This window comes from Bison bison, unplaced genomic scaffold (genome assembly GCF_000754665.1).
Source record: "Bison bison bison isolate TAMUID 2011002044 unplaced genomic scaffold, Bison_UMD1.0 scf7180017864037, whole genome shotgun sequence".
Classification (NCBI taxonomy): domain Eukaryota; kingdom Metazoa; phylum Chordata; class Mammalia; order Artiodactyla; family Bovidae; genus Bison; species Bison bison.
The window spans coordinates 9,718,603-9,743,818 of record NW_011494609.1 but is presented as its reverse complement, the minus strand read 5'-3'; the positions used below and the strand labels follow the sequence as shown (position 1 = coordinate 9,743,818).

General features: G+C 43.1%; 1 protein-coding gene across 2 annotated transcripts in view; it reads left to right on the top strand.

Moving 5' to 3' along the window:
• MX2 (MX dynamin-like GTPase 2) overlaps positions 1 to 24,921 on the top strand; it is a 37,467-nt gene extending 12,546 nt beyond the window's left edge. For both annotated transcript variants that reach the window (XM_010834941.1, XM_010834942.1), the window contains exons 6-15: positions 1,274 to 1,428; positions 2,777 to 2,915; positions 5,141 to 5,339; positions 12,321 to 12,399; positions 16,340 to 16,462; positions 16,683 to 16,824; positions 17,974 to 18,132; positions 19,722 to 19,798; positions 20,971 to 21,225; positions 22,865 to 24,921. In XM_010834941.1, the coding sequence (XP_010833243.1) occupies positions 1,274 to 1,428; positions 2,777 to 2,915; positions 5,141 to 5,339; positions 12,321 to 12,399; positions 16,340 to 16,462; positions 16,683 to 16,824; positions 17,974 to 18,132; positions 19,722 to 19,798; positions 20,971 to 21,225; positions 22,865 to 23,104 (1,568 nt within the window). In that variant the 3' untranslated portion in view covers positions 23,105 to 24,921. The remainder of the gene's footprint in view (positions 1 to 1,273; positions 1,429 to 2,776; positions 2,916 to 5,140; positions 5,340 to 12,320; positions 12,400 to 16,339; positions 16,463 to 16,682; positions 16,825 to 17,973; positions 18,133 to 19,721; positions 19,799 to 20,970; positions 21,226 to 22,864) is intronic.
• The last annotated feature ends 295 nt before the right edge of the window (positions 24,922 to 25,216 follow it).

Sequence of the window (25,216 nt, the reverse complement as noted above, 5' to 3'; positions counted from 1 at the left end):
AGCCCCAACCCCCCCACACCCCACAGACTGGATCAAGACACAGAATGGCAATGAAAAGGAACAGCCCTCAGCCACAAGCACCAGTATAAGGTAATCACACAAACGAAATGTTGAGCTGAGGAAGCAGGACCAAGAGAGGGCTTCCCCAAGTGGCTCAGCAGTGAAGAATCCACCTGTGATGCAGGAGCCACAGGAGACTCGGGTTTGATCCCTGGGTCGGAAAGATGCCCTGGAGGAGGGCATGGCAACCCACTCCAGTAGTCTTGCCTGGAGAATCTCATAGATAGAGGAGCCTTGCGAGGTACAGTCTATGAGGTCGCAGAGAGTCAGACATGACTGACTTAGCATACATGCACACATGCATGATACCAAGAGAAGACATAGTTTATGATTCCTTTTATAATTAGGTGGGACCACAGGAAAATGCTCGTCTTGTAGGTCAAAAGTGATTATCCATCAGCAAATTCACTTAGCTCAACCAAGTATAAAGTACAAAAATGGGCAAAAGAGTAGATGCTGGTAAAGCTTAAGATAAGCGCTACTTTACCTGAGGGCTAGTGATCCACAGGGAGAGAGGGGCTTTAGCAGGGTAGGGGGCGCTGACCATGTTCTGTTTCTTGATATGTGTTTCTGTGACACCAATGGGTCCCGCCTGTGAAACTCACGAAGTCACAGGTTTAAGACAAAGGGTACTTTCCTGTATGTATGTTTCACTTCAATACAGAGTTACAAAATCATAGCTTAAGTAGTGACTGGGCTGCTGCTGCTAAGTCTCTTCAGTCGTGTCCGACTCTGTGCGACCCAATGGACAGCAGCCCACCAGGCTCCCCCGTCCCTGGGATTCTCCAGGCAAGAACACTGGAGTGGGTTGCCCTTTTCTTCTCCAATGCATGAAAGTGAAAAGTGAAAGTGAAGTCACTCAGTCGTGTCCGACCCTCAGCGACCCCATGGACTGCAGCCTACCAGGCTCCTCCGTCCATGGGATTCTCCAGGCAAGAGTACTGGAGTGGGGTGCATTGATAGCTAAAACAGGAAACATTTACAAAGTAGCCTGGTTGCCATCATTCTCCCACCTCCTAATCTCTAAAGAATTAGGCAATTCATCAGGGCTGTGCTTAAATTGCCTCCCTGTTTCTCACCTTAGGACTGTCCCCAGATACAGGTGAGACACATAAATAGGTGAGGAACATAAATCTGCCCACAGATTCCACTGCTTTTGCTTGGTTGGGTTCTTCATCTGGACTCAGGGTTTCTCCTCTCTTGGTCTCCACAGCCCAGAACATCATAGCTGGGAATGGACTTGGCATCAGCCATGAGCTCATTAATCTGGAGATCACCTCCCCTGAGGTCCCAGATCTGACCCTCATTGACCTTCCTGGCATCACCAGGGTGGCTGTGGAAAACCAGCCACAAGACATTGGACTGCAGGTGAGCCTCTCTGCAACTTGGGAGTGGGCCCCACGCTCAGCAGGGGGCACTTCTGAGGTCTCTGCCGGCAGCCCCCAGGGCTCTGGTGCACCTTCCCAGCCTGCTCTCAGTAGTTGAGGAAGAGACTGAAGAGGACAGTCTAGGGCTAGGGCCTCATACTTGGGGTCTGACAAGGGCCCAGCAGCCATGGAAACAGGCAAAGCTGACTCTGTAGGCCTGGAGGTGTATAACGCACACCCTGCCCAATGCTGTCCTGTGGAAATATGGATCCAGTGTTACCACTATCCTAATACTTAAAAGAAATCAGACATTGGATTTTTACATGGGATCTGCCAATTTTAGCCACAAGTTTTTTAAGTAATACTACGTAAGTCAATCAGGACACAGATTGTGGTCTCTGGCTGGGGACAAGAAGGCTGGTACAGTGGAGGCATGAGAACCGCAGAGCAGTTCTGACCGATACAAACCAACAGCTGCTGAGCCTGGGGCTTCTTTACCAAAGACCTTCCCACTTAAGGTTGCCTGAGAACATAGTCATCACAGGGATGCCAGAATCACACCTGATCTCTGGCTGGGTCTACCCTGAGACCAGCCTTGTCAAGCCTTGCTAAGCCAGCTCACATGGAGGCCAAGGAGGCAAGGACAGTCTCAGAAGCAGGGTTGCTGTCCAGGGTATAAAGAGACGGGGTGGAGGAGAGGGAGAAGATGAGATCCTCTTCCCCTGGGACTGAGGTCACAGATGCCCTCTTGCCTTTTCCGAAGCGGGGGAGTGCACTGACAGTGTTGGGAACCCAATTACAGCCCAACTAAGACCATGGCAGTCCCTCTTGGATGGGTCTCTGCTGGCCCCACTGTCTTAGGCACTTGATTACTCTTTCTTCCTCAACATCCAGATCACCATTCTCTGTCTCTGGGAGCCTTGTAATTAGGTCATTCCCCTTCCTGAATTAAGGGACTAATTCCACACTTCTTACCCTGCTTCACTCAGTAAATGGGTGGGATTTCCCAGGGCATGACAAAAATGCTTGCCTGGGGTCAGAGCATGCCTCTTCCTCCTGCTGTCAGCTCAGAAGCATCCCAGGGAAGATCTGTCGAGGAAGGAGGGGTCTCATCTGACCACGGGAATCAGGGAGCCTTTGGGAAAGAAGAAATACCAGTGATGAGCTCTGGAGGATAAGCAGGACATCAACAGAGAGCTCAGTGGGGGCAGGTGGTCAGACATTCTAGAGGAAGGGTATAGGCTAAGCCAAAGCTCAGAAGTGTGAAAACTGGGTGGTGCTCTGGGATGACCAGCTGTGCTCTTGGGTGACCAGAGATGTGCTCTTCCTTTGTGACTCCCTGGCATCAGATCAAGGCACTCATCAAAAAGTACATCCAGAGGCAGGAGACCATCAACTTGGTGGTAGTCCCCTGCAACGTGGACATCGCCACCACAGAGGCGCTGAGCATGGCCCAGGAGGTGGACCCCGATGGAGACAGGACCATCGGTAAGAAGAAAGCACCAAGCTTCTTAGAGGACAGGAAGCCGGGGGAGACCCCTCAGATATTTGGAAGGTCCTGGATGTAATAGCTCTGTTAGAGGTGCCCACATCCTGCATCAGATACAAACTCTGTTCCCAGGGAAACTCTGTGGGCTCAGGGTGCAGTTGAACACAGCAGACGGGTCACCCTCACTCATGGTCAGGGCTAGATGTATGGCCAATATTTGGAGGTTCTTTGCCCTCCTTCCTATTGTCCCTTATTTGCATTCTCAACCCATTCTGGATCGGGGAGGAGAAATGCCTTATTTTCTCTCCCACAATGGTCCAGAAAGGAGGAAATGACTGGCCCATCAACTCTGCAAGTCCACAGGAAAAATTCTTGTGAGTCTTTGGTTCATGGAAAAGATCCTGCCAGGGCGTGTATGAACGTATTCCGGGAATACACTTACAGGTTTACACTGCAGCACAGGTGTCTACAGAGTTTATATTCAAGTAGAACTCCTCCTTGGGGAGATGGGTGCTCTTAAATTCCTTTTTAAAAAATGTCCCCCACAGAAGGCATTAAAGGGGATTTGGTTTAAGAGCACAGATTGCCTGTGTTTCAATCCTTGCTCTACAACTTACTGGCTACATATCCTTGGGCAAATGAGAACTGCTATTTTTAAAATTCTAATAATATTACTGAATATCACTTCTCCCCAGTCACTTCACTTACCCATTGAGCTTACTTTCCTGAAAACGTGCCAGTCATTTTCTTTGACTAAATGGATACCCAGTATATTACTGCCTTTTCCACTTTTTTTCCAACAAATGCCCAGGTTTCCAATAAGGATAAAAATAACAGTAGGGGAATACAACTCAAGTTTAATGTGTTATTATATGCCAGACTAGACTTGTACCCTGTTACCTGCTGACTTCTACAGGCATCTAGAATACATTGAACCAGAGAGAAAACTCAGGTTTGGGGTCATCCACCATTATGCAATCATAAGTCATTAGGGATGTCTCATTAAGGACCACAGAAGACAGTTTCATCTGTTAAGTAGATAGATCTATTTGGATATCCATCTCTTTATAGAAATTGAGTAATACTTCTTACTAGTAGTTTTCTATTCTTCTCATGGAGCTTCCCAGGTGGCTCAGTGGTAAAAAAAAAAAATCTGCCTGCCAATGGAGAAGACACAAGAGACATGGGTTTGATCCCTGGGTAGGGAAGATTCCCTGAAGAAGGGAATGGCTACCAACTCCAGCATTCATTAGCCACAAACTCTGATAATCTGTAAGCTTTCACTAAATATTAAGTATTATTGTTGTAAATTCAGTTAAGTACTATACACAAAGAGTATACACAATAAGGCCTTAGTATATCCCAAACAGCCTTATAACAGTGTGCAAATTTTCCATGCATTCAAGGTTAAGTATAGAAATAGAGAAAAGTATGCTAAATTTAAAAAAAGAAATGGAATATACACTCAAGTACACAGCAGCCAAAAGGTGGAAGCAAACCAAGCATCCACCAAGATCACAGTCGCTTGAAATTCAAAGCCTTCAGTCCAGTGTGAGCGAGAGGAGTAAGGGCAGGAGAGTGGGAGAGGAAGGCAGGGAGGATCTCAAAGGAGGTACCACTAGAGGGGCAGAGTGAGTCTGTGACAAGAGACCCTAGAGAGTCACAGACCCTCCTTACAGTAGGGAGTGATGTGCTTTTGGAGACATGGTGATGGAGTGAGTTGGTTCTGATGATGCCTGCTGCCTTAGTGTTGGGGACTCAGAGGGCACCCAAGAGACATTTGTTAAATTACACAAGGCAATTAATGAGTTGAGTGACTGGATGAGCAAATAAAAATACAAGTGATAGGAATGAAATGGAATGAAAGAATGAGCTGAGAGGCACTGGGCAGAAAAGACTCTTGGTCGTATCAATCTTGATAAAGAAGAAGAAAGTTGGAGGCATCATAATTCCTGATGTTAAGTATATTACAAAGCGACTGCGATTAAAGCAGTATGGTGCTAGCAAAAAGACAGACATATATATCTGTGTGACAGAATGGCAAGCCCAGAAATAAACCCATGTCTGTATAGTTAGCTGATTTGGGGCACAAGTGGTAAGAATATACTATGGGAAAATGATAATCTGCTGGTCTTGGCCAAAAAAGACCCCATAGCCTAGCAGTGTTCAATATATTTGAAGAGAAAATTGACCTTTCCACTGCCCTCCTCTAATCATCTCACAGGGATCCTGACCAAACCAGACCTGGTGGACAAGGGCACCGAGAAAAGTGTCCTGAAGGTCATGCAGAACCTCACCTATCATCTCAAGAAGGGCTATATGATCGTGAAGTGCCGGGGCCAGCAGGATATCACCAACAAGCTGAGCTTGGCAGAGGCAACCAGGAAAGAAACGATGTTCTTTGAGACGCATCCGTATTTCAGGTAAGATTCTTTACGACAGCCTTGGACTCGATGGAAACCAGCCCTGCCTACCAGAATTGGCCAAGATGATTACCATATTTAAAAATTATACAATTAACATCAGTTCAGTTCAGTCACTCAGTCGTGTCCGACTCTTTGTGATCCCATGGACTGCAGCATGCCAGGCCTCCCTATCCATCAATAACTCCTGGAGTTTACTCAAACTCATGTCCATTGAGTTACTGATGCCATCCAACCATCTCATCCTCTGTCAACCCTTTCTTCTCCTGCCTTCGATGTTTCCCAGCATCAGGGTCTTTTCAAATGAGTCAGCTCTTCACATCAGATGGCCAAAGTATTGGTTTCAGCTTCAGCATCAGTCCTTCCAATAAACATCCAGGACTGATTTCCTTTAGGATGGACTGGTTGGATCTCCTTGCAGTCCAAGGGACTCTCAAGAGTCTTCTCCAACACCACAGTTCAAAAGCATCAATTCTTCAGCACTCAGCTTTCTTTATGGTCCAACTCTCACATCCATACATGACCTACTGGAAAAAAGATAGCTTTGACTATATGGATCTTTGTCGGCAAAGTATTGTCTCTGCTTTTTATTATGTTGTCTAGGTTAGTCATAACTTTTCTTCCAAGGAGCAAGCATCTTTTAATTTCATGGCTGTAGTCACCATCTGCAGTGATTTTGGAGCCCCCCAAAATAAAGTCTGTCACTATTTCCACTGTTTCCCCATCTATTTGCCATGGAGTGATGAGACTGGATGCCATGATTTTAGTTTTCTGAATGTTGAGCATTAAGCCAACTTTTTCACTCTCTTCTTTCACTTTCATCAAGAGGCTCTTTAGTTCTTCTTCGCTTCCTGCCATAAGAATGGTGTCATCTGCATATTTAAGGTTATTAATATTTCTCCCGGCAAACCTGATTCCAGCCTGTGCTTCATCCAGCCCAGCATTTCTCATGATGTACTCTGCATATAAGTTAAATAAGCAGGGTGACAATATATAGCCTTTTCCTAATTGGAACCAGTCTGTTGGTCCATGTCCAGTTATAACTGTTGCTTCCTGACCTGCATACAGGTTTCTCAAGAGGCAGATCAGGTGGTCTGGTATTCTCATCTCTTTCAGAATTTTCCAGTTTGTTGTGATCCACACAGTCAAAGGTTTTGGCATAGTCAATAAAGCAGAAATCGACGTTTTTCTGGAACTCTCTTGCTTTTTCAATGATCCAACAGATGTTGGCAATTTGATCTCTAGTTCCTCTGCCTTTTCTAAAACCAGTTTGAACATCTGTAAGTTCACAGTTCACATACTGTTGAAGCCTGGCTTGGTGAATTTTGAGCATTACTTTACAAGCGTGTGAGATGAGTGCAATTGTGCGGTAGTTTGAGCATTCTTTGGGATTGGAATGAAAACTGACCTTTTCCAGTCCTGTGGCCACTGCTGAGTTTTCCAAATTTGCTGGCATATTGAGTGCAGCACTTTCACAGCATCATCTTGCAGGATTTGAAATAGCTCAACTGGAATTCCATCACCTCCACTAGCTTTGTTTGTAGTGATGCTTTCTAAGGCCCACTTGACTTCACATTCTAGGATGCCTGGCTCTAGGTTAGTGATCACCCCATCATGATTATCTGGGTCATGAAAATCTTTTTTGTATAGTTCTTCTGTGTATTCTTGCCACCTCTTCATAATATCTTCTGCTTCTGTTAGGTCCATACCATTTCTGTCCTTCATTGAGCCCATCTTTGCATGAAATGTTCCCTTGGTATCTCTAATTTTCTTGAAGAGATCTCTAGTCTTTCCCATTCTATTGCTTTCCTCTATTTCTTTGCACAGATCACCAAGGAAGGCTTTCTTATCTCTCCTTGCTCTTCTTTGGAACTCTGCATTCAAATGGGTATAACTTTGCTTTTGTCCTTTGTTTTTTGCTTCTCTTCTTTTCACAGCTATTTGTAAGGCCTCCTCAAACAGCCATTTTGCTTTTTTGCATTTCTTTTTCTTGGGGATGGTCTTGATCCCTGTTTGCTATCATGAACCTCCGTCCATAGTTCTTCAGGCACTCTATCAGATCTAGTCCCTTGAGTCTATTTCTCACTTCTACTGTATAATCGTAAGGGATTTGATTTAGGTCATATCTGAATGGTCTGGTGGTTTTCCCTACTTTCTTCAATTTCAGTCTGAATTTGGCAATAAGGAGTTCATGATCTGAGCCACAGTCAGCTCCCAGTCTTGTTTTTGCTGACTGTATAGAGCTTCTCCACCATTGGTTGCAAAGAATATAATCAGTCTGATTTTAGTGTTGACCGTCTGGTGATGTCCATGTGTAGAGTCTTCTCTTGTGTTGTTGAAAGAAGGTGTTTGCTCTTGTGTGTGTTCTCTTGGCAAAACTCTATTAGCCTTTGCCCTGCTTCGTTCTGTACTCCAAGACCAAATTTGCCTGTTACTCCAGATGTTTCCTGACTTCCTACCTTTGCATTCCAGTCCCTTATAATGAAAAGGACATCTCTTTTGGGTGTTAGTTCTAGAAGGTCTTGTAGATCTTCATAGAACCATTCAATTTCAGCTCCTTCAGCATTACTGGTTGGATTACTGTGATATTGAATCATTTGCCTTGGAAACGAACAGAGATCATTCTGTCGTTTTTGAGATCACATCCGAGTACTGCATTTCGGACTCTTTTGTTTACTACGATGGCTACTCCATTTCTTCTAAGGGATTCTTTCCCACAGTAGTAGATATAATGGTCATCTGACTTAAATTCACCCATTCCAGTCCATTTTAGTTCGCTGATTCCTAAAATGTCGACATTCACAATTAGCATAACCAACTGTTTTCATTAGTTTGGTATTAAATGCATTGGTTTACTTAAATCATTTTTTCTTGAATTCCGATGATGACACTGATTAAAAATTGAAGTCGAGTATTTCACAGGGCAAGGGTCCCCAACCCCCAGGCCATGGACCATTGCAGGTTTGTGGCCTCTTAGGGACTGGACCATGTAGCAGGAGGTGACTGATGGGCGAGTGAAGCTTCATCTGTATTTACAACTGCTCCCCATTGCTTATGTTACCACCTAAACTCCATCTCCTGTCAGATTAACAGCAGCATTAGGTTTTCATAGAAGCACAAACTCTACTGTCAACTGCTGATGTGAAGGATCTCGGTTTCAAGATCCTTATGAGAATCATCCCAAAACCATTCCCCTCTGTGGAAAAATTGTCTTCCAGGAAACCAGTCCTTTGTGCCAAAAAGGTTGGAAACCACTGTCATAGGGCATAGCACACTTTGGTTTCCCAAAATGTTTTCCCTTGCTCTCTCTTTTGAGTCCCACAAAGTCTTGAAAGACATTGGGATTTTTTCCACTGAACTGGATACTTTTTTCCTTTCCTTTTATTTAGGAACTTGCTGTTCCTGAACCATGGGGGAGAGGGTAATAAGATATAGTGGTCACTCCCACTTTAAGGAGTGACTGTGGGAAACTGGTGAAGACCTGGTTTACTACTTACTCTGTGCCTTTGGGAGATGGCTCAACCTCTCTGAGCTTCTGCTTTTTCATCTGCTCAGAGAGTCCTGCTACTGCTTCATGGGATTAGGTTTAGGATTAAATAACATGGCACATGCAAATGTTCTGGCCAGCACACCATAAATATCACCTTGGTTCCTTCTTTCTCTCTGCTCTGGCCCTGAATAACAGAAATAGAAGGTTTTCAGAAGTATTGAGGGTTACAGCAGAGAAGACTGCTGCCAAGCAAAGAGAAGATTCTGTAACAATCACACACGTGGTTTTCAACCCTGAGCAAGCAACAGAATTTGTGGGTTATTGTTGTTCAGTCACTCAGTTGTGTCTGACTCTATGTAACACTAAGGACTATAGCATGCCAGACTTCCCTGTCCTTCACTATCTCCCAGAGTTTGCTCAAACTCATGTCCATTGAGTCAGTGATGCCATCCAACCATCTCATCCTCTGTCATCCCCTTCTCCTTTTGCCCTCAATCTTTCCCACCATCAGGGTCTTTTCCAGTGAGTCAGGGGTTCATATCAGGTGGCCAAAGTATTGGAGCTTCAGCTTCAACATCAGTCCTTCCAATGAGTATTCAAGTTTGATTTCCTTTAGGATTGACTAGTTTGATCTCCTTGCTGTCCAAGGGACTCTCAAGAGTCTTCTCCAGCATCACCATTTGAAAGCACCAATTCTTCAGTGCTCAGTCTTCCTTATGGTCCAACTCTCACACCCTTACATGACAACTAGAAAAACCACAGCTTTGACTCTACAGATTTTGTTGGCAAAGTCATGTCTCTGCTTTTTAATATGCTGTCTAGATTTGTCATAGTTTTTCTTTCAAGGACCAATTTGTGGGAGAGTTTGTTAAAATTCAGCTAGCTGTGCCATCCCAGAGTTTCTGAGTTCTAAGGTAGGCCCCCAGACTTTCTAACAAGTTCCCAGACTTTCCTGGTGGCTCAGCAGGTACAGGATCCACCTGCAATGCTGTAGACTTGAGAGACTTGAGTTTGACCCCTGGGTCAGGGAGGTCCCCTGGAGGAGAAAAAATGGCAACCTACTCCAGTATTCTTGCCTAGAAATCCCATGGACAGAGGAGCCTGGCAGGCTACAATCCAAAGTGTCTCAAAGAGTCACATGGCAGTGACTAAGCACAAGCACAATTTCCCAGTTGAGGTCAACGTTGCTGGTCCAGGGACCACACTTTGAAAACCCTCTTCAACGTCTTTGGGAAAGTTAAGGCTTGGATGAAAAAGTGTGCTGAAGTTCTTTGTCACTGAACATCTGCGTTTCAATCCTTGTGTGCCCAAGTGCTGGGACTCAGCTCTTTTACAGCAAAGATGCTCGCAGCAGCACTGGAAAAAATGATCCTACTGAGTCCTTCCTGAATTTATGTTAAAGGTAAACACTTTGCAGCCAGACCACCTGGTCTGTGACTCTGGGCAAGCTGCTTAACATTCCTGTGCCTTTGCCTTTCGCTCTCTAAAATTGGTTGTTCAATGATTAAATATTTGTAAAGCCCTTAGAATGGAATAGGCACTTAGTACAGACCATGTAAACATTTTTTAAATTTAATTTTACTATGGAAAGAACATTTAACATGAGGCTCACCCTCCTAACAAATATTTAAGTTCACAATGTGGTGTTGTTAAGTACAGGCACGATATTGTTCGGCAGCTCTCTAGAATGTGTTTATCTTTCGTAACAAAAACTTTTTGCCCTTTGATTAGCATTCTTCATTTCCTCCTCCCCACAACACCTGGAAACCACCATTCCTCTCTCTGATTGCCTGCGTCTGACTGTTTTAGATAGAGCACATAAATGGAATCATGTAGTATTTGTCTTTCTGTGACTGGTTTATTTCACTTAGCATGACATCTTCAAGGTTAATTCATGTTGTCACATACTGCAAAATTTCCTTCTTGTGAAATGCTGAATTATATCCTATTGCATGTATCTACAATTTTCAATCCATTTATCTTTCCATGAACATTGAGATTGTTTCTACATCTTGGCTCTTGTGAACAGTGCTACAGTGAACAGAGGAGCCCTAATAAATCTGTGAGATCTTGATTTCAATTCTTTTGAATAAATGCCCAGAAGTGGGATTGCTAGATCATATGGTATTTCCATTTTTAATTTTTTACAGTACTTTATTGCTGCTTTCCATAGAGGCTGCATCATTTTGAGTTCCCATCAACAGTATACTAGTGTTGCAATTTCTCCACATCCTTGCCAACACTTGTCTTGTTTGTTTTTTTTTTAATATTATCCTAACTGATATGATGTGATATTTAGTTGTGGTTTTGATTTGCATTTCCCAGATAATTAGTGATGCTGATCATCTTTCCATGTGCCTTTTGGCCATTTTTATGTTTTCTTTGAGGAAATCTCTATTCGAGTCTTTTAGCCCATTTTTAAATTGGGTTATTAGGGTTTATTTGCTAGTGAATTGTGGAGTTCTGTGCATATTTTGAAAGTTAACCCTTTATCAGATACAAGGTTTTGCAAGTGTTTTCTCCCACTTTGTAGGTTGCCTTTTGCTCTGTTGATTGTTCACTTGCAGTACTGGAGTTTTTAGTTGGACATCATCCTACTAGTCTATTTTTGCTTTTGTTGCCTGTGCTTTTAGTGTCATATTGATGAAATCATTTCCAAGGTCGATATGATGAAGATGATCCCCCATGTTTTCTTCTGGGAGTTTTACAGTTTTGGGTTTTACATTTAAGCACTTAATCAATTTTCAGTTGACTTTTGTGTCTAGTGTAAGAAGAGGCTCCATTTTGCTGTGGTTACCTAATTTCCCCAACACCATTTGTTCAAGTGGTTATCCTTTTCCTATTGTGTATTCTTGGCACTTTGGCAAGAATCAGTGAACTGCATAGCATGAGTTTGTTTCTGGGCTTGCTATTCTGTCCCATAGGTCTCTGCTGTTGCTGTTTAGTCACTAAGTCATGTCCAACTCTTTGCAACCTCATGGACTCTAGTTGGCCAGGCTCCTCTGCCCATGGAATTTTCCAGATGAGAATACTGGACTATATCTGTCTTTATTCTAGCTCCATACTGCTTTCATTACAGTAGCTTTGCAATATAGTTTAAATCAGAAATATGATGTCTCTAGCTTTCTTCTTCTTTTCAAGATTGATACACCTAATCAGGGATAAATATTTGCTATAAGAAATAAAATACTAGTTTGGGCAAGTCACTTAACCTCTATGAAATTGTATTGTTTTGCTTTTCCTGAAAAAATGACTTACCACTTGAGTTTATTGGGACACAAAAAGAAAAAAAAAGTAACCTCTCTAGTACTATGCTTGCCTAGGTGTGATCTTGCTCCTTAATTATCAACTGTCCTCATGTACCACCTGGCTTTTCTGATGGTGTGTGTCGCTCCACGGAACTGAGCTCATCTACCCACTGATAAGGTACAGTACTGGAAAGTGATCCTAAGGGCCCTTCTTAAATTCATGTGTGTTCTGTTTTGTTTCAGAGTTCTTCTGGATGAAGGAAAGGCCACAGTGCCTCTTCTGGCAGAAAGACTTACCACCGAGCTCATCTGGCACATCAATGTGAGTCAGTAGTTTAAGTTGCAAGCTATAAAATAAAATGACAGCCTTGGGTACTTCCCTGGTGGTCCAGTGGTTAAGACTTAACCTTCCAATGCAGGCGATACAGGTTCAACCTCTAGCTAAGATCCCACATGCCTTGTGGCCAATAAACCAAACATAAAAGAGAAGCAATATTGTAACGAATTCAATAAAGACTTTAAAAATGATCCACATCAAAAAACAAATCTTAAAAAAAAAAATGACAGCCTGTCCAGGTCACTTTCTTAGTTATGGGTTGACTAGGATACTCCAGTGAAATGTCCAAACCAGCAGATAAATAAGAACATTCTGAAAACCAAATCACTACTGGTCAGAGGCTCACAAAAGAGCTTCTGAAGCAGAAAAGCAGTAACTGCATAGTGTTGAAATAAAGAGTTGAATCTGTCAATTTGGGGCAAGCAAAGAGAGAAGAAAAATTCTAACACCAGGTTAGCAGTGTAAAAAGGAGTGAATATCGAGTTAGCAAATTTTTAATAGTTTGTTAACAATTCACAATATAAAAATCACTTTCCTTTTAGACTTCCTGATGGAACACTGGTTAAGACTTCACCTTCCATTGCAGGGGTGCAGGTTGGATCCCTGGTCAGGGAACTGAGGCCCCATGTGCTTCAAGGCCAAAAATCCAAAACATAATACAGAAGCAATCTTATAACAAATTCAATAAAGACTTTAAAAATGGTTCATCTCAACAAGTCTTTAAACAATAATTTAAAAATATAAATATAAAACATTTTCCTACCTTCAAACTTGTAGGAAATAAATGTTCGGTTTTCAGTGATTCTCAAAATAAGAAAACCACAAAGTTCTCATGATGTCATTGAAGGGGGACTCTGGCTTAGTGCTTATTGAGAAATAGAATATTTATAGCCATCACCATCACCACTGTGGGCTCCAGGACCAGGCACCAGCCACTGCATCTGCATACCCCCATCAAGAGGATGACTTGAGAGTTGGACCATAAAGAAGGCTGAGCACCAAAGAATTGATGCTTTCAAATTGTGGTGCTGGAGAAGACTCTTGAGAGTCCATTGGACAGCAAGGAGAGCAAATCAGTCAATCCTAAAGGAAATCAAACCTGAATATTCATTGGAAGGACTGAGGCTGAAGCTGAAGCTCCAATACTTTGGCCATCTGATGTGGAGGGCTGGCTCATTGGAAAAGACCCTGATGCTGGAAAAGATTGAAGGCAAGAAGAGAAGGGTGCGACAGAGGGTGAGATGGTTGGATAGCATCACTGACTCAATGGACATGAGTTTGAGCAAACTCTGGGAGATGGTGGAGAACAGGGAGGCCTGGCATGCTGCAGTCTGTGCAGTTGCAAAGAGTCAGACACAACTTATAGATTGAACAACAACAAATCAAGAGGATAATGGCCAGAACATGCAGAGGAAAGAAGTGGCAGGTGTCCATACTAAAAATAGTCCTCCTATTAAAAATATTAAACCCATGCAAGCTACACAAGGACCCTTTCAAAACAGCCCTCTGAGACCACAGTAGATAATCATTTCTCCTAAACTCTCTGAGTAAGAGAAATACAAGTAAAATGAAGATGCAGAAGAGCAACTCTCAATTAAAAGGCCAAGAGAATGCCCCTGAAAGAACAATGAAAGAGACTTCTTCAGTCTCATAGATGCTGAGTTCAAAAGGGAGATAATGAAAATACTGGAGGAATTAAGAAAGGCCATGGATAGAAATGCAGGTTAGTATAAAAAAGGAACTAAAAACTATAAAGAGGAGCAAAGAAAAAAATTCATTTGCCAAGATGAAAGCTGATCTAAAGACAATAAATAGCAGAATGAATAATGAAGAAGAATAAACAAGTGATCTGGAAGATAGAATAATGGAAATCACTCAGTCAGAACAATAGAGAGAAAGCCAAATGATAAATGGAATATTTGTCATGCTTGCCTGAACCATTGTACATGAGAAGATGAACCTTGAGAACAGAGGTGGAACCAAGGGCTGGATCCCAGTCCGTGCTACATTGCACGTTGCATGGAAACAATGAATTCTTTTGAACCAGAAAACACATACTCAAAATATTTGTTTGTAGAGGGGCAGCATTTCTCAAACTGTGTATGGTGCTTGTGGTAAAGAACCTGCTTGCCAGTGCAGGAGACAGATGTAAGAAATGTGGGCTAGATCCCTGGGTTGGGAAGATTGCCTGGAGGAGGGCACGGCGACCCACTCCAGTATTCTTGCCTGGAGAATTTTTGCCTAACACACAGGCAAAAATGATACCTAGAAAATTTGTTTAAATTCATATTCCTGGGCCCTGGCTGAGCTTCTGAGTCAGTAGGTCTGGGGTGGGGCCCATGAATTTGTTTTTCTCAGGTGGTCTTTGGGAACATACTTGGAGAAGTACTGATTCTGGTGAAATCCCTTCAGTTTGCAGCAGAGAATTCTAAAAGAAATAACCCTGTCTAAAAACTATGCTGCTAGTACTAAATCACTTCAGTTGTGTCCGACTCTTTGTGACCCTATGAACTGTAGCCTGGCAGGTTCCTCTGTCCATGGGATTCTCCAGGTAAGAATACTGGGGTGGGTTTTTGTGCCCTCCTCCAGGGGATCTTCCCAACCCAGGGATCTAACCCACATTTCTTACATCTGTCTCCTGCATTGGCAAGCACTTTCTTTACCACTAGCACTACTGGGGAAGCCCGTCTAAAAGCTATATCTCCTATCTAATTGAGAAAAGCATCTTTTTTAAAAAGATGTTGTATTTTGATAATTTTTTTGTAACAGTTCTCAACATTTAAATATTGAACTTAAAATTTTGAATTTCAGTTTTGTACTATTTTAAATTAATTTTAAAATTTATATCAAGACACAATCATGATCGTTTGAAATACCAGGAAAAAGATTAATACCTTTCTGCCTACAGATACAAACTGTCCAAAGAGAGAGAGGAGAGACCTTATCAACTTCTTGGTACGCTACTCCACAAACTTCCTCTAAATCCCAATAGCTCATTCTGCCTGGCTGACTACACTAACATCCTTCACTCAGATATCTTTACCTGCAGTTTTTACCTGCTCGGGCTGTAAAGGTGTGAGCAGCTGTGAAGTAAAGTCTGCTGCTTACCACCTCAGTGATGATATCAAACAGTTTGTCTCTCTGAACCTTTTCCTCTCTTGTGAAAAACAGGCAACAAAGTCATGTGCTTTGTACCACAGCGCAGGGCTTCACTAAGATGTAAAGGACTTGGAATGATGTTCAACCCAAAGACAACCCTCCTCGGTGCCCTCTCCATCGTTCCTGCTCCTCCACTTTGTTAAATTGTCATCGCAACATTGACTGCTTTGGACCTTTGCCAGCCGACACCAACACATAGGCATAACCTCTTCCAAAGCACCGTTTATCAGTTTATAACACTCAAATGTTATAGGGAACATTTCACTAAGGAAACCTTCCATTATATTCAAAGGTACTTGTTATCTCAACGAAAGCTCTGAGTCAAACAAACAAAAAACCCAAAACTGGCCACCACCGATCCCCTCCCCACTCTGGTCACATGACAGAGCTGCAGAATTCTCAACACCAGATTGTTCAAGCATTGCATCCCGAGTCCTCCTTGAGTTCTTAGCAGGAGTCGCGCTCAACAAGAGTCACAGGATAATAGAAGCTGAATGCTTTCAAACGGGATTTTGCCCATACACCTAAGATACCCGTCAGCTAATTTCAGCAAGCGGCAGCATTTCCTTGTTTGCTCTTATCAGGGAAGATCCCCTGGAGAAGGAAATGGCAATACACTCCAGTGTTCTTGCCTGGGAAATCCCAGAGACGCCTGGCAGGCTACAGTCCCTGGGGTCACAAAAGAGTCAGATAGGACTTAGGGACTTAAAAACAAAACAAGTTCATCACGCTGCAGCCTTTCATTGCTTGCTCTTGTTTTGTTCAGAAATCGCTCCCCTTGTTAGAAAACCAAATAAAGGAGAAGCACCAGAGGGCGACAGAGGAGCTGCAGCAATATGGGGACGACATTCCCAGCGATGAAGGGGATAAAATGTTCTTCCTCATTGAGGTGGGGATTACCCAGGACTCCCTGTTGCTCTGCCCTCCTTGTTTCTCATGAGGTGGTGGGTGTGGGGAGGGGGTAGGGGGTGGGGGATGTATGAGGTGGGTGGTGGGTCATCTCACCCCCTTGGAGCCCCAGCCCCCACCCCACCATGCACGGCTGATCCAGATCCCTGCTCTTTAATACAATTACAGCACAGATTGATGATTTTATCTCATCTTTTCAGAAAATTAAGGTATTTAATGAGGACATTAGAAAGTTAATAGAAGGAGAAGAAATTGTAATGGAGACAGAGTCTCGCTTATGTAACAAAATCAGAGAGGAGTTTACAAGCTGGATACTCATACTTACCACCAATATCGAAAAAGGTAAGTCCTGGGACAGGGCTTCCCCAAAAGCAACATCACATTTACCAAGACCAGAAGCAACTTCTGGCACATAAAAATTGTGCAAAGAGCCGACTGTGCCCATACTAGGGACCTCTTAGTATCTATAACAGCTTCCCAGCCATTCTTGTGGAGCACGGCCCTTGCCAATTCAATAGTAGACCATTCCACCACCTACTTCCAACTATCTCCTTGCTTCTGTGTTTTGAGGCTCGGCAGTTTCTCTTACCCTGTCTCTTTCCTCCTCTTTACCCCCATTCCGAGATCAGCAAGGTTTATGCTTTGACAACAAACTCCTTACTTCCTCTGGCAGAGTTCCAACTTCTATCTGCTCCAGCCCAAAGGCCAATAGGGTGTGTGCCTGTGTGGTGTTGTAGTGTGTGTATGTGTGTGTATCTTTGCTTTGACACTTTAAAATCCATATTTATTTATTTATGTTTGGCAGCACTGGGCCTTCATTGCTGCACACACGCTTTCTCTAGGTGCAGAGAGTAGGGGCTTCTTTTGTTGTGGAGTACAGACTCTAGGACACTCGGGCTTCAGTCATTGCTGCATGTGGGCTCAGCAGTTGTGATTCATGGGCCCTAGGGCGTGGGCTCAGTGGTTGCGGTGCATGGGCTTAGTTGTCTTGCAGCATGTGGGGTCTACCTGGACCAGGGATCGAACTAGTGTCCCCTGCATTGCAAGGTGGGTTCTTAACCACTGATCCACTGAGGAAGCTCTGTTTTGACATTGAATAAAAGCAGCACTATCCCTTCCATGGTAAGAGCCTTCCAGCTACATGTAGCCTTGGAAGAAGAGCTGTAAGGGCCACAAGAATTTTTTGTTTCTATTTTCATTTAATTAATCAGATTTTTTTCCTACCAATTATAAACACTCAGCTTCTCTCCTGGCATGATGACTCTCAACTGAAACACAATGGAGTATAAAAAGATTTTTGTTTCTCAACAGTCAATATTTCTCAAACTGGCATTATCAGGCCACAGATAATTATTTTCATGATTAAAAGAAACTCTATTTAGAAACATTGCCATAGGATTCGTTGGGTAAGCAAGACTTGAAAAAAATCCCTATCTTTAAACTGTCTGTGAAATTATTAGAATTTATCCTGGTGGTTTGTTTTCGTTGCAGTTAAAAGTGTCCTTAACGAAGAAGTCTCAAAATATGAAAAGAAGTATCGAGGCAAAGAACTTCTCGGATTTGTCAATTACAAGACATTTGAGACTGTCGTGAAGCATTACCTGGGGCAGCTGATAGACCCAGCACTCAAGATGCTCCAGAAGGCCATGGGTGAGGAACTCTCATAAAAAAACTTTCAGATTGTTACCCTTGTACCTCCCATAGGTCTCATTGCTTGGAGGGAGAGATTTGAATGGAAGTATCAAACACAGCCTGCAGATGTTTGTCCACTTAGCGGGAGGGGGAGAGTGTTGTCAAGGCTGTATATTGTCACCCTGCTTATTTAACCTATATGAAGACTATATCATGTGAAATGCCAGGCTGGATGAAGCACAAGCTGGAGTCAAGATTGCTGGGAGAAATATCAATAACCTCACATACACAGATGACACCACCCTTATGGCAGAAAGTGAAGAACTAAAGAGCCTCTTCATGAAAGTGAAAGAGGAGAGTGAAAAAGTTGCCTTAAAACTCAACACTCAAAAAACTAAGATCATGGCATCTGGTCCCATCATTTTATAGCAGATAGATGGGGAAACAATGGAAACAGTGACAGACTTTATTTTCTTGGACTCCAAAATCAATGCAGGTGGTGACTGCAGCCTTGAAATTAAAAGATGCTTGCTCCTTGGAAGAAAAGTTATGACCAACCTAGACAGTGTATAAAAAGCAGAGACATTATTTTACTAACAAAAGTCTGTCTAGTCAAAGCTATGGTTTTTCCAGTAGTCATGTATGGATGTGAGAGTTGGACTATAAAGAAAGCTGAGTGTTGAAGAATTGAAGCTTTTGAACTGTGGTGTTGGAAAAGACTCTTGAGAGTCCTTGGACTGAAAGAGATCCAACCAGTCAATCCTAAAGGAAATCAGTCCTGTATATTCATTGGAAGGACTGATACTATAGCTGAAACTCCAATATTTTGGCCACCTGATGCAAAGAATGGACTCATTGGAAAAGACCCTGATGCTGGGAAAGATTGAAGGCAAGAGGAGAAGGGGACAACAGAGGATGAGATGGTTGGATGGCATCACTGACTTGATGGACATGAGTTTGAGCAGACTCTGGGAGTTAGTGATGGACAGGGATGCCTGGTGTACTGCAGTCCATGGGGTCGCAAAGAGTTGGACATGACTGAGTGACTGAACTGAACTGAACTGAGAGTGTGTATGAGCTTTATGTACCTCTTACCTAAGCCTGGATGACGCAGTGTGTGGAATAATTAGCTGCTAACCCTGCAGAAAGGGGCTCCCAAGTGGCACTAGTGGTAAAGAGTAAGCTTGCCAGTGCAGGAGACACAGATGTCGTGGGTTTGATCCCTGGGTCAGGAAGATCCCCTGGAAGAGGAAATGACAACGCACTCCTATTCTTACCTGGAGAATCCCATGGACAGAAGAGCCTGGAAGGCTACAATCCATGGAGTTGCAAAAGAGTTGGACATGACTGAGTGACTAAACAACAGCAGCAATCCTGCCGAGAATGCACACCCAGGAAAGGACCAGAAGTTGACAGGATCTGCTTAGGATGGGGGTGGATTTGGTGTCTCCATGGTATTATGTGCCATCCCGCCTTCTCTCTTGGTCTGTAATCTGAGGAGCTCAGCACCAGAATGGGGCCAGTGTATCATGATTTATCCTCCTGTGTCTTTAACCCATTTCATTCCTGCTTGCATTTTGCTGATGTTTCGTTCTTTCCTTGATCAGAAATTGTCTGGCAAACTTTCAAGGACACAGCCAAAAAGCATTTTGCTGAATTTTGCAATCTGCATCAAACAGTCCAGGTAAGCTCCCGCAGTTTGCTTGCTTATAGTCTGCCTGCCAGTGCAGGAGACGTGGGTTTGATCCCTGCCTGGGAAGATCCTCTGGAGAAGGAAATGGCAACCCACTCCAGTATTCTTACCTGCTGCAAGCATAGGCTGTTCTGGGGCCAGGAAAGTTCAAAGGCCCCTTCCCCTGTAGCATCCTGGAATGAACAGAGGTCTGGGTGAGGGATGAACAGAGGTCTGGGTGCAGCTTCCTGGCTCCCAGCCAGCCACTTCCCTCCACCATCTGTACCTTCTCCTGAGTCTCATCAGAAGCCAGGATCTTGTGTCCTTCCATAAAACTCCTCGTGGAAGTGACGCACAGTCCATTTCTGCTCTCAGGCCCCCAACCTGCAAGGAGAGTGAGTTGTCACATACGTATTTGTGTCCACATACACTCCAACGAAGAACCTGCCCTTGTGAAGCTCTCACTTTCTCTCTTCTCGCAAACCGTTGTCTCTGCCTTCAGTGCACAAAAATCCCTTTGAAACTCAAAAGTCAACCTGTAACCCAGTTCCACCAAGTCATCTCTCCCTTTCCTGGGACACCCTTGCCCATGTGCATGACTCAGGAGTCGCAGGATTTCTGAGAAGCACAGAGATGGCGCTGTTCTCCCATGGTGCTCATTAGCACCGGATGCATTCTTGAATGCTTCGATTCAAGCCAACAACAGAGACAAGAGTGATGGGCTTGAACCTGTGGACTAAACCGTAACTGAGGAAGCAGAAAGGCAGTAACATGCGAGGAAACAGGTTGGGGCCAAGAGAAAGAGCAGACAGGTGCTCGCTTCGGCAGCGTATATACTGACAAACACACAACAGGCAGGAGAGAGGGTGAGCATGGCATGTGCAAGGCGGGGAGCCACAAGAGGCAACAGGTGAGGACACAGCGGAGGGCAAAGTGGGAGCTTCTGAAAATTGCTCGAAAAGTCTCACACCTTCGTTGACCTCGGATTATTTTTAATTCAGTGTTCAACGGTACTATAATAATAGTACAGTATTATAATAAGTAATAATAGTACGGTATTATAATAAGTAATAATAGTACGGTATAATACGGTACTATAGTAATAGTAATAATACTTCCTAAGTTGTTTAAACAGCAGGGGAAGAAAAGGGAAAGTAATGTATTTCTCTTCCTTATTCGACCAGAACAAGATCGAAGACATAAAAACAAAACAAATGGCAGAAGCAGCAAATCTGATCCAACTTCAGTTCAGGATGGAGAAGCTGGTTTTTTGTCAAGACCAGATTTACGGCGTGGTTCTGAACAAAGTCCGAGAAGATATTTTTAATTCCATGGGAAAGGCTTCAGAGATGCCTCAGTCGAAGCAGCCCTTTTTAAATGATCAATCTTCGATTTCCTCCATCGTTGAGATTGGGGTCCACCTGAACGCATATTTCATGGTGAGCATGTAGGGATACAGGTCAGTGTGCTGTGGTCCCTACCGAGCAGAAAGCAGGTATCCTGGTGGACAGCTGCCTAGCTGAGCAAAGAACAGGGCACTGCTGCGTACAAAGCCCTTTAGGCTGTGAAAACCTACTCATATATCATCTCATCATAGTTTTACAGTAACACTGAAAGGGAAAGAGTTAGTTGCTCAGTCAGGTCCGACTCTTTTAGACCCCATGGACTATAGCCCTCCAGGCTCCTCTGTCCATGGAATTCTCCAGGCAAGAATACTAGAGTGTGTAGCCATTCCCATCTCCAGGGGATCTTCCCCACTCCAGGATTGAACCCTGGTCTCCCACATTGCAGGCAGATTCTTTACCATCTGAGCCACCAGGGACAGTAACCCTAATAAGACACTTTTAATTAATTTGCCCCAAATCAGATTTTTCATCTTAGCAGAACATGTACTCAAAATTGAAGAAGGCAATGGCACCCCACTCCAGTACTCTTGCCTGGAAAATCCCATGGATGGAGGAGCCTGGTAGTCTACAGTCCATAGGGTCGCTAAGAGTCAGACACGACTGATCGACTTCACTTTCACTTTTCACTTTCATGCATTGGAGAAGGAAATGGCAGCCCGCTCCAGTGTTCTTGCCTGGAGAATCCCAGGGATGGGGAGCCTGGTGGGCTGCTGTCTATGGGGTCGCACAGAGTCGGACATGACCGAAGTGACAAGGCAGCAGCAGCAGCAGCACTCAAAATTAATTCCAACTCGAAAGTTCATTATGTTTTATTCTCTGCATAAATTCCAAAATTACTATGATCAGAATACAGCGAAACATAAGCACTAACTTTACTGGCTATGTTTTAGCTTTCCTGCATGTTCTCAGAGGGTACCCAGAGTGCCTCAAACTCAAACTAAGTCCCACAAAGTGGAAGTGAAAAAGCCTGTCCCTAAATTTTGCGGTCCAGTTGACTTCATGGTTTCTAAGGCTTCATCCATTGATTAAAGTATTAGGGTGCATGGAAAAGAAGGTAGCTTTTTATTTTAGTTGAATTTTTATTTATTTATTTGGTTGCATGGAATCTTAGTTGTGACATATGGGATCTAGTTCCCTGACCAGGGATCGAACCCAGGTTCCTTGCATTGGGAATGCAGAGTTTTAGCCACTGGACTACTAAGGAAGTCCAAGAAGGTAGCTTTTAAACTACCCAACTCCTGAAACCCTTTCTTGATTAGGATAGAAAGTAGAGTGACCCAGATGTGGGGTCCAGCTGTCAGGCAAACTGGAGATGCTGATGAAACGAGTGAATGAAATAAGCATTGAAATATGTCCTGATCATCTCCCAGAAGGGACCTGGGGTTCACTGCCAGGAGGTCTCTCCAGGGAGGAGAGTGGAAGTGAGGAGGAGATCCCTTCCAGGAAGACTGGGATGTCCAGAAGGTGGCTGGTTCTGCTGGCCTTCAGGTGGATCTTAGTGTCAGAGGGAATACCTGAGTAGTGAAAATGAGGCAACCCAAATAGATCCTTCCCTTGGTTGGCACTGACCACTGGACTGGAGGTGGGCAGGACCCCAGGACTTAGCATGCATCCAAGGAACTTCTCTCTGCAACCATAGACCCTCCAGCTGACCCCTTACCCCTTCTTCCAGGAAACCAGCAAACGTCTCGCCAATCAGATCCCGTTCATCATTCAGTATTTTATGCTCCAAGAGAATGGTGATAAGGTCCAGAAAGCCATGATGCAGCTACTACAGGACACACAGCACTATTCCTGGCTGCTTCAAGAACAGAGTGATACAGCTACCAAGAGGAAATTCCTGAAGGAGAAGATTTTTCGGCTGACTCAGGCACAGCAAGCTCTCTACGAATTCCCCCATTTCAAGGGGTAAATGCCAAAGGAACAGCAGTACTTCTGGGTTTTGCTTATGTGAATGATCATTAAGGGAGGTGGTCCAGGAATTGGCCTCTTGTGTGGGGCCAGACCTCTCTGCTGCTGTCTGCATCTATCTCTGCTGTACTGCACTCAGAACAAGAGTTTATATCTGAAGTCCTGAGCTGCTCAGAGCTGTCACCTCCTCCAGGAGGTCTTCCCGGTCCTCTGTGAAGAGGGGTCTCTCCAGTCCTTGGGCCCCATAGCTCCCAGTTACAATATTCTTAAATACTACTGCCATTCTTTGTTCACTTGTCACCCCTCCCCATTAGATTAGGAGACCTCAGAGAGGTAAGGTCAGTTCTTATTCTTTTGTATTTCCAGAATCTTGCGTGGCCTCTGGAGCATAGTAGTTCACTTAATAAATATCTCATTGAACAAATGAATGATGGGGATTACCTGAGGCTGTGGCTTAAATCCAGTTTGGTTGTTTGGAATGGTGTCCCTTAGCTGGTCCTTTTCTTATAAATTCAGTCGTACCACCTGCTTCCCATCATTTGCTGTGATGGTGTTTCCCAGCCCCCCTAGAGGAAATCAGCTGAGTGATACCATTTTTAATTTAGTTTCTCTGAATGCAGTGAACTCCATTGCTGTATTAAGTCTTAAAGAGAAATTTAATAATGAAAAACATTTTTTTAAAAAATATAGAGCTTCACAACAGTGGTCATCTCTAGATTGGGGGATTATGGATAATTTTATTTTCTCCCTCGAACTAAGCTAATGACTTCACAGCAATTTTAGGAGAGTTAAGTGAAACCATTTTTACAAACTGTGTGTCCCAAAGCAGGTGTTCAAAACTGCCAGCAATTTTTCCCTCTAATTTTTCTTTACCTCTAGGTCTATAGAGAAGTCCTCAGCTCTAAGACTCTTCCAGTCAATTCTTACATTTAGTTCTTTGATATTTTGACAATTTTTGTATATCATGTTAGATAAGCATCCTTTTGCATATGGATATCCAGTTTTCCTAGCACCATTTTTTTTAATGACTGTTCTTTCCCTATTGATCTTAGTTCCCTTGTCAAAAATCATTTGACCATATATGCAAGGACTTGTTTCTGGGCTTTCTGTTCTATTCCATTGGTCTATATGACTGTCTTTATGACATTACCATACTGTTTTGATAATTGTAGACTTGTAAGTTTTGAAATCAGGAACTCTGAGTCCTCCAGCTTTGTCCTTTTTCCCATGAGTTTTGGCTGTTCAGGTTTCCTTGAAATTCCATATGAATTTTAGGATGAGTTGTCCTATTTTTGCCAAAAGAAAAGGTCATTGGGATTTTGATAGAAATTGTAATGAATCCATAGATTGCTTTGGGTAGTGCTTGCATCTTAATAATATTAAGTCTTTCAATCCGTGAACATAGGATGTCTTTCCATTTATTTGTGTCTTCTTTAATTTCTTTAAGCAATATTTTATAGTTTTCTGTGTACAAGTTTTTCAGTCCCTTAGTTACCAAGTATTTTGGTCTTCTTGTAAATGGAATTGTTAATTTCCTTTTCAAATCATTCACTGCTAATTTACATACATGTAAATTTACATATATCATTTTTATGTGTTGATTTTATATCTTGCTACTTTGTTGAATTCATTCTTAGTTACAATAGTTTTGTGGTATATTTATGGTTTTTCTAATACACACAAGGTCATATCATCTGTGAAGCAAAATCATTTTGATTCTTCATTTCTGACTTGGATGCCTTTTATTTCCATAAATTGCCTAACTACTCTGTCTAGAACTTCCAATACTATGTTAAATAAAAGTGGTACAAGTGGGAATCCATGTCTTACAAATTTACTCTGATTTTAAAGAAGTGTAATATCAAAATTGAAGATTATGAGAAAATTTAAAAGACAAGCATTGGTCTCAGTTTAGGTATCATACTTTTCTTATTTTTGGCTTTCCCTCCTCATTTTATGAATTGGGTCACAGGTACAAATAGTAGCAGAACTAAAGAAAAGAAAAGAATCAAATCCCTTCACAGTATAAATGCAGTTGTGAACAATAGAATCTAAGAAAAATGAAATCTGATGTTATCATTTGTGTCATAACTTGTATAGTCAAAGCTGCCCC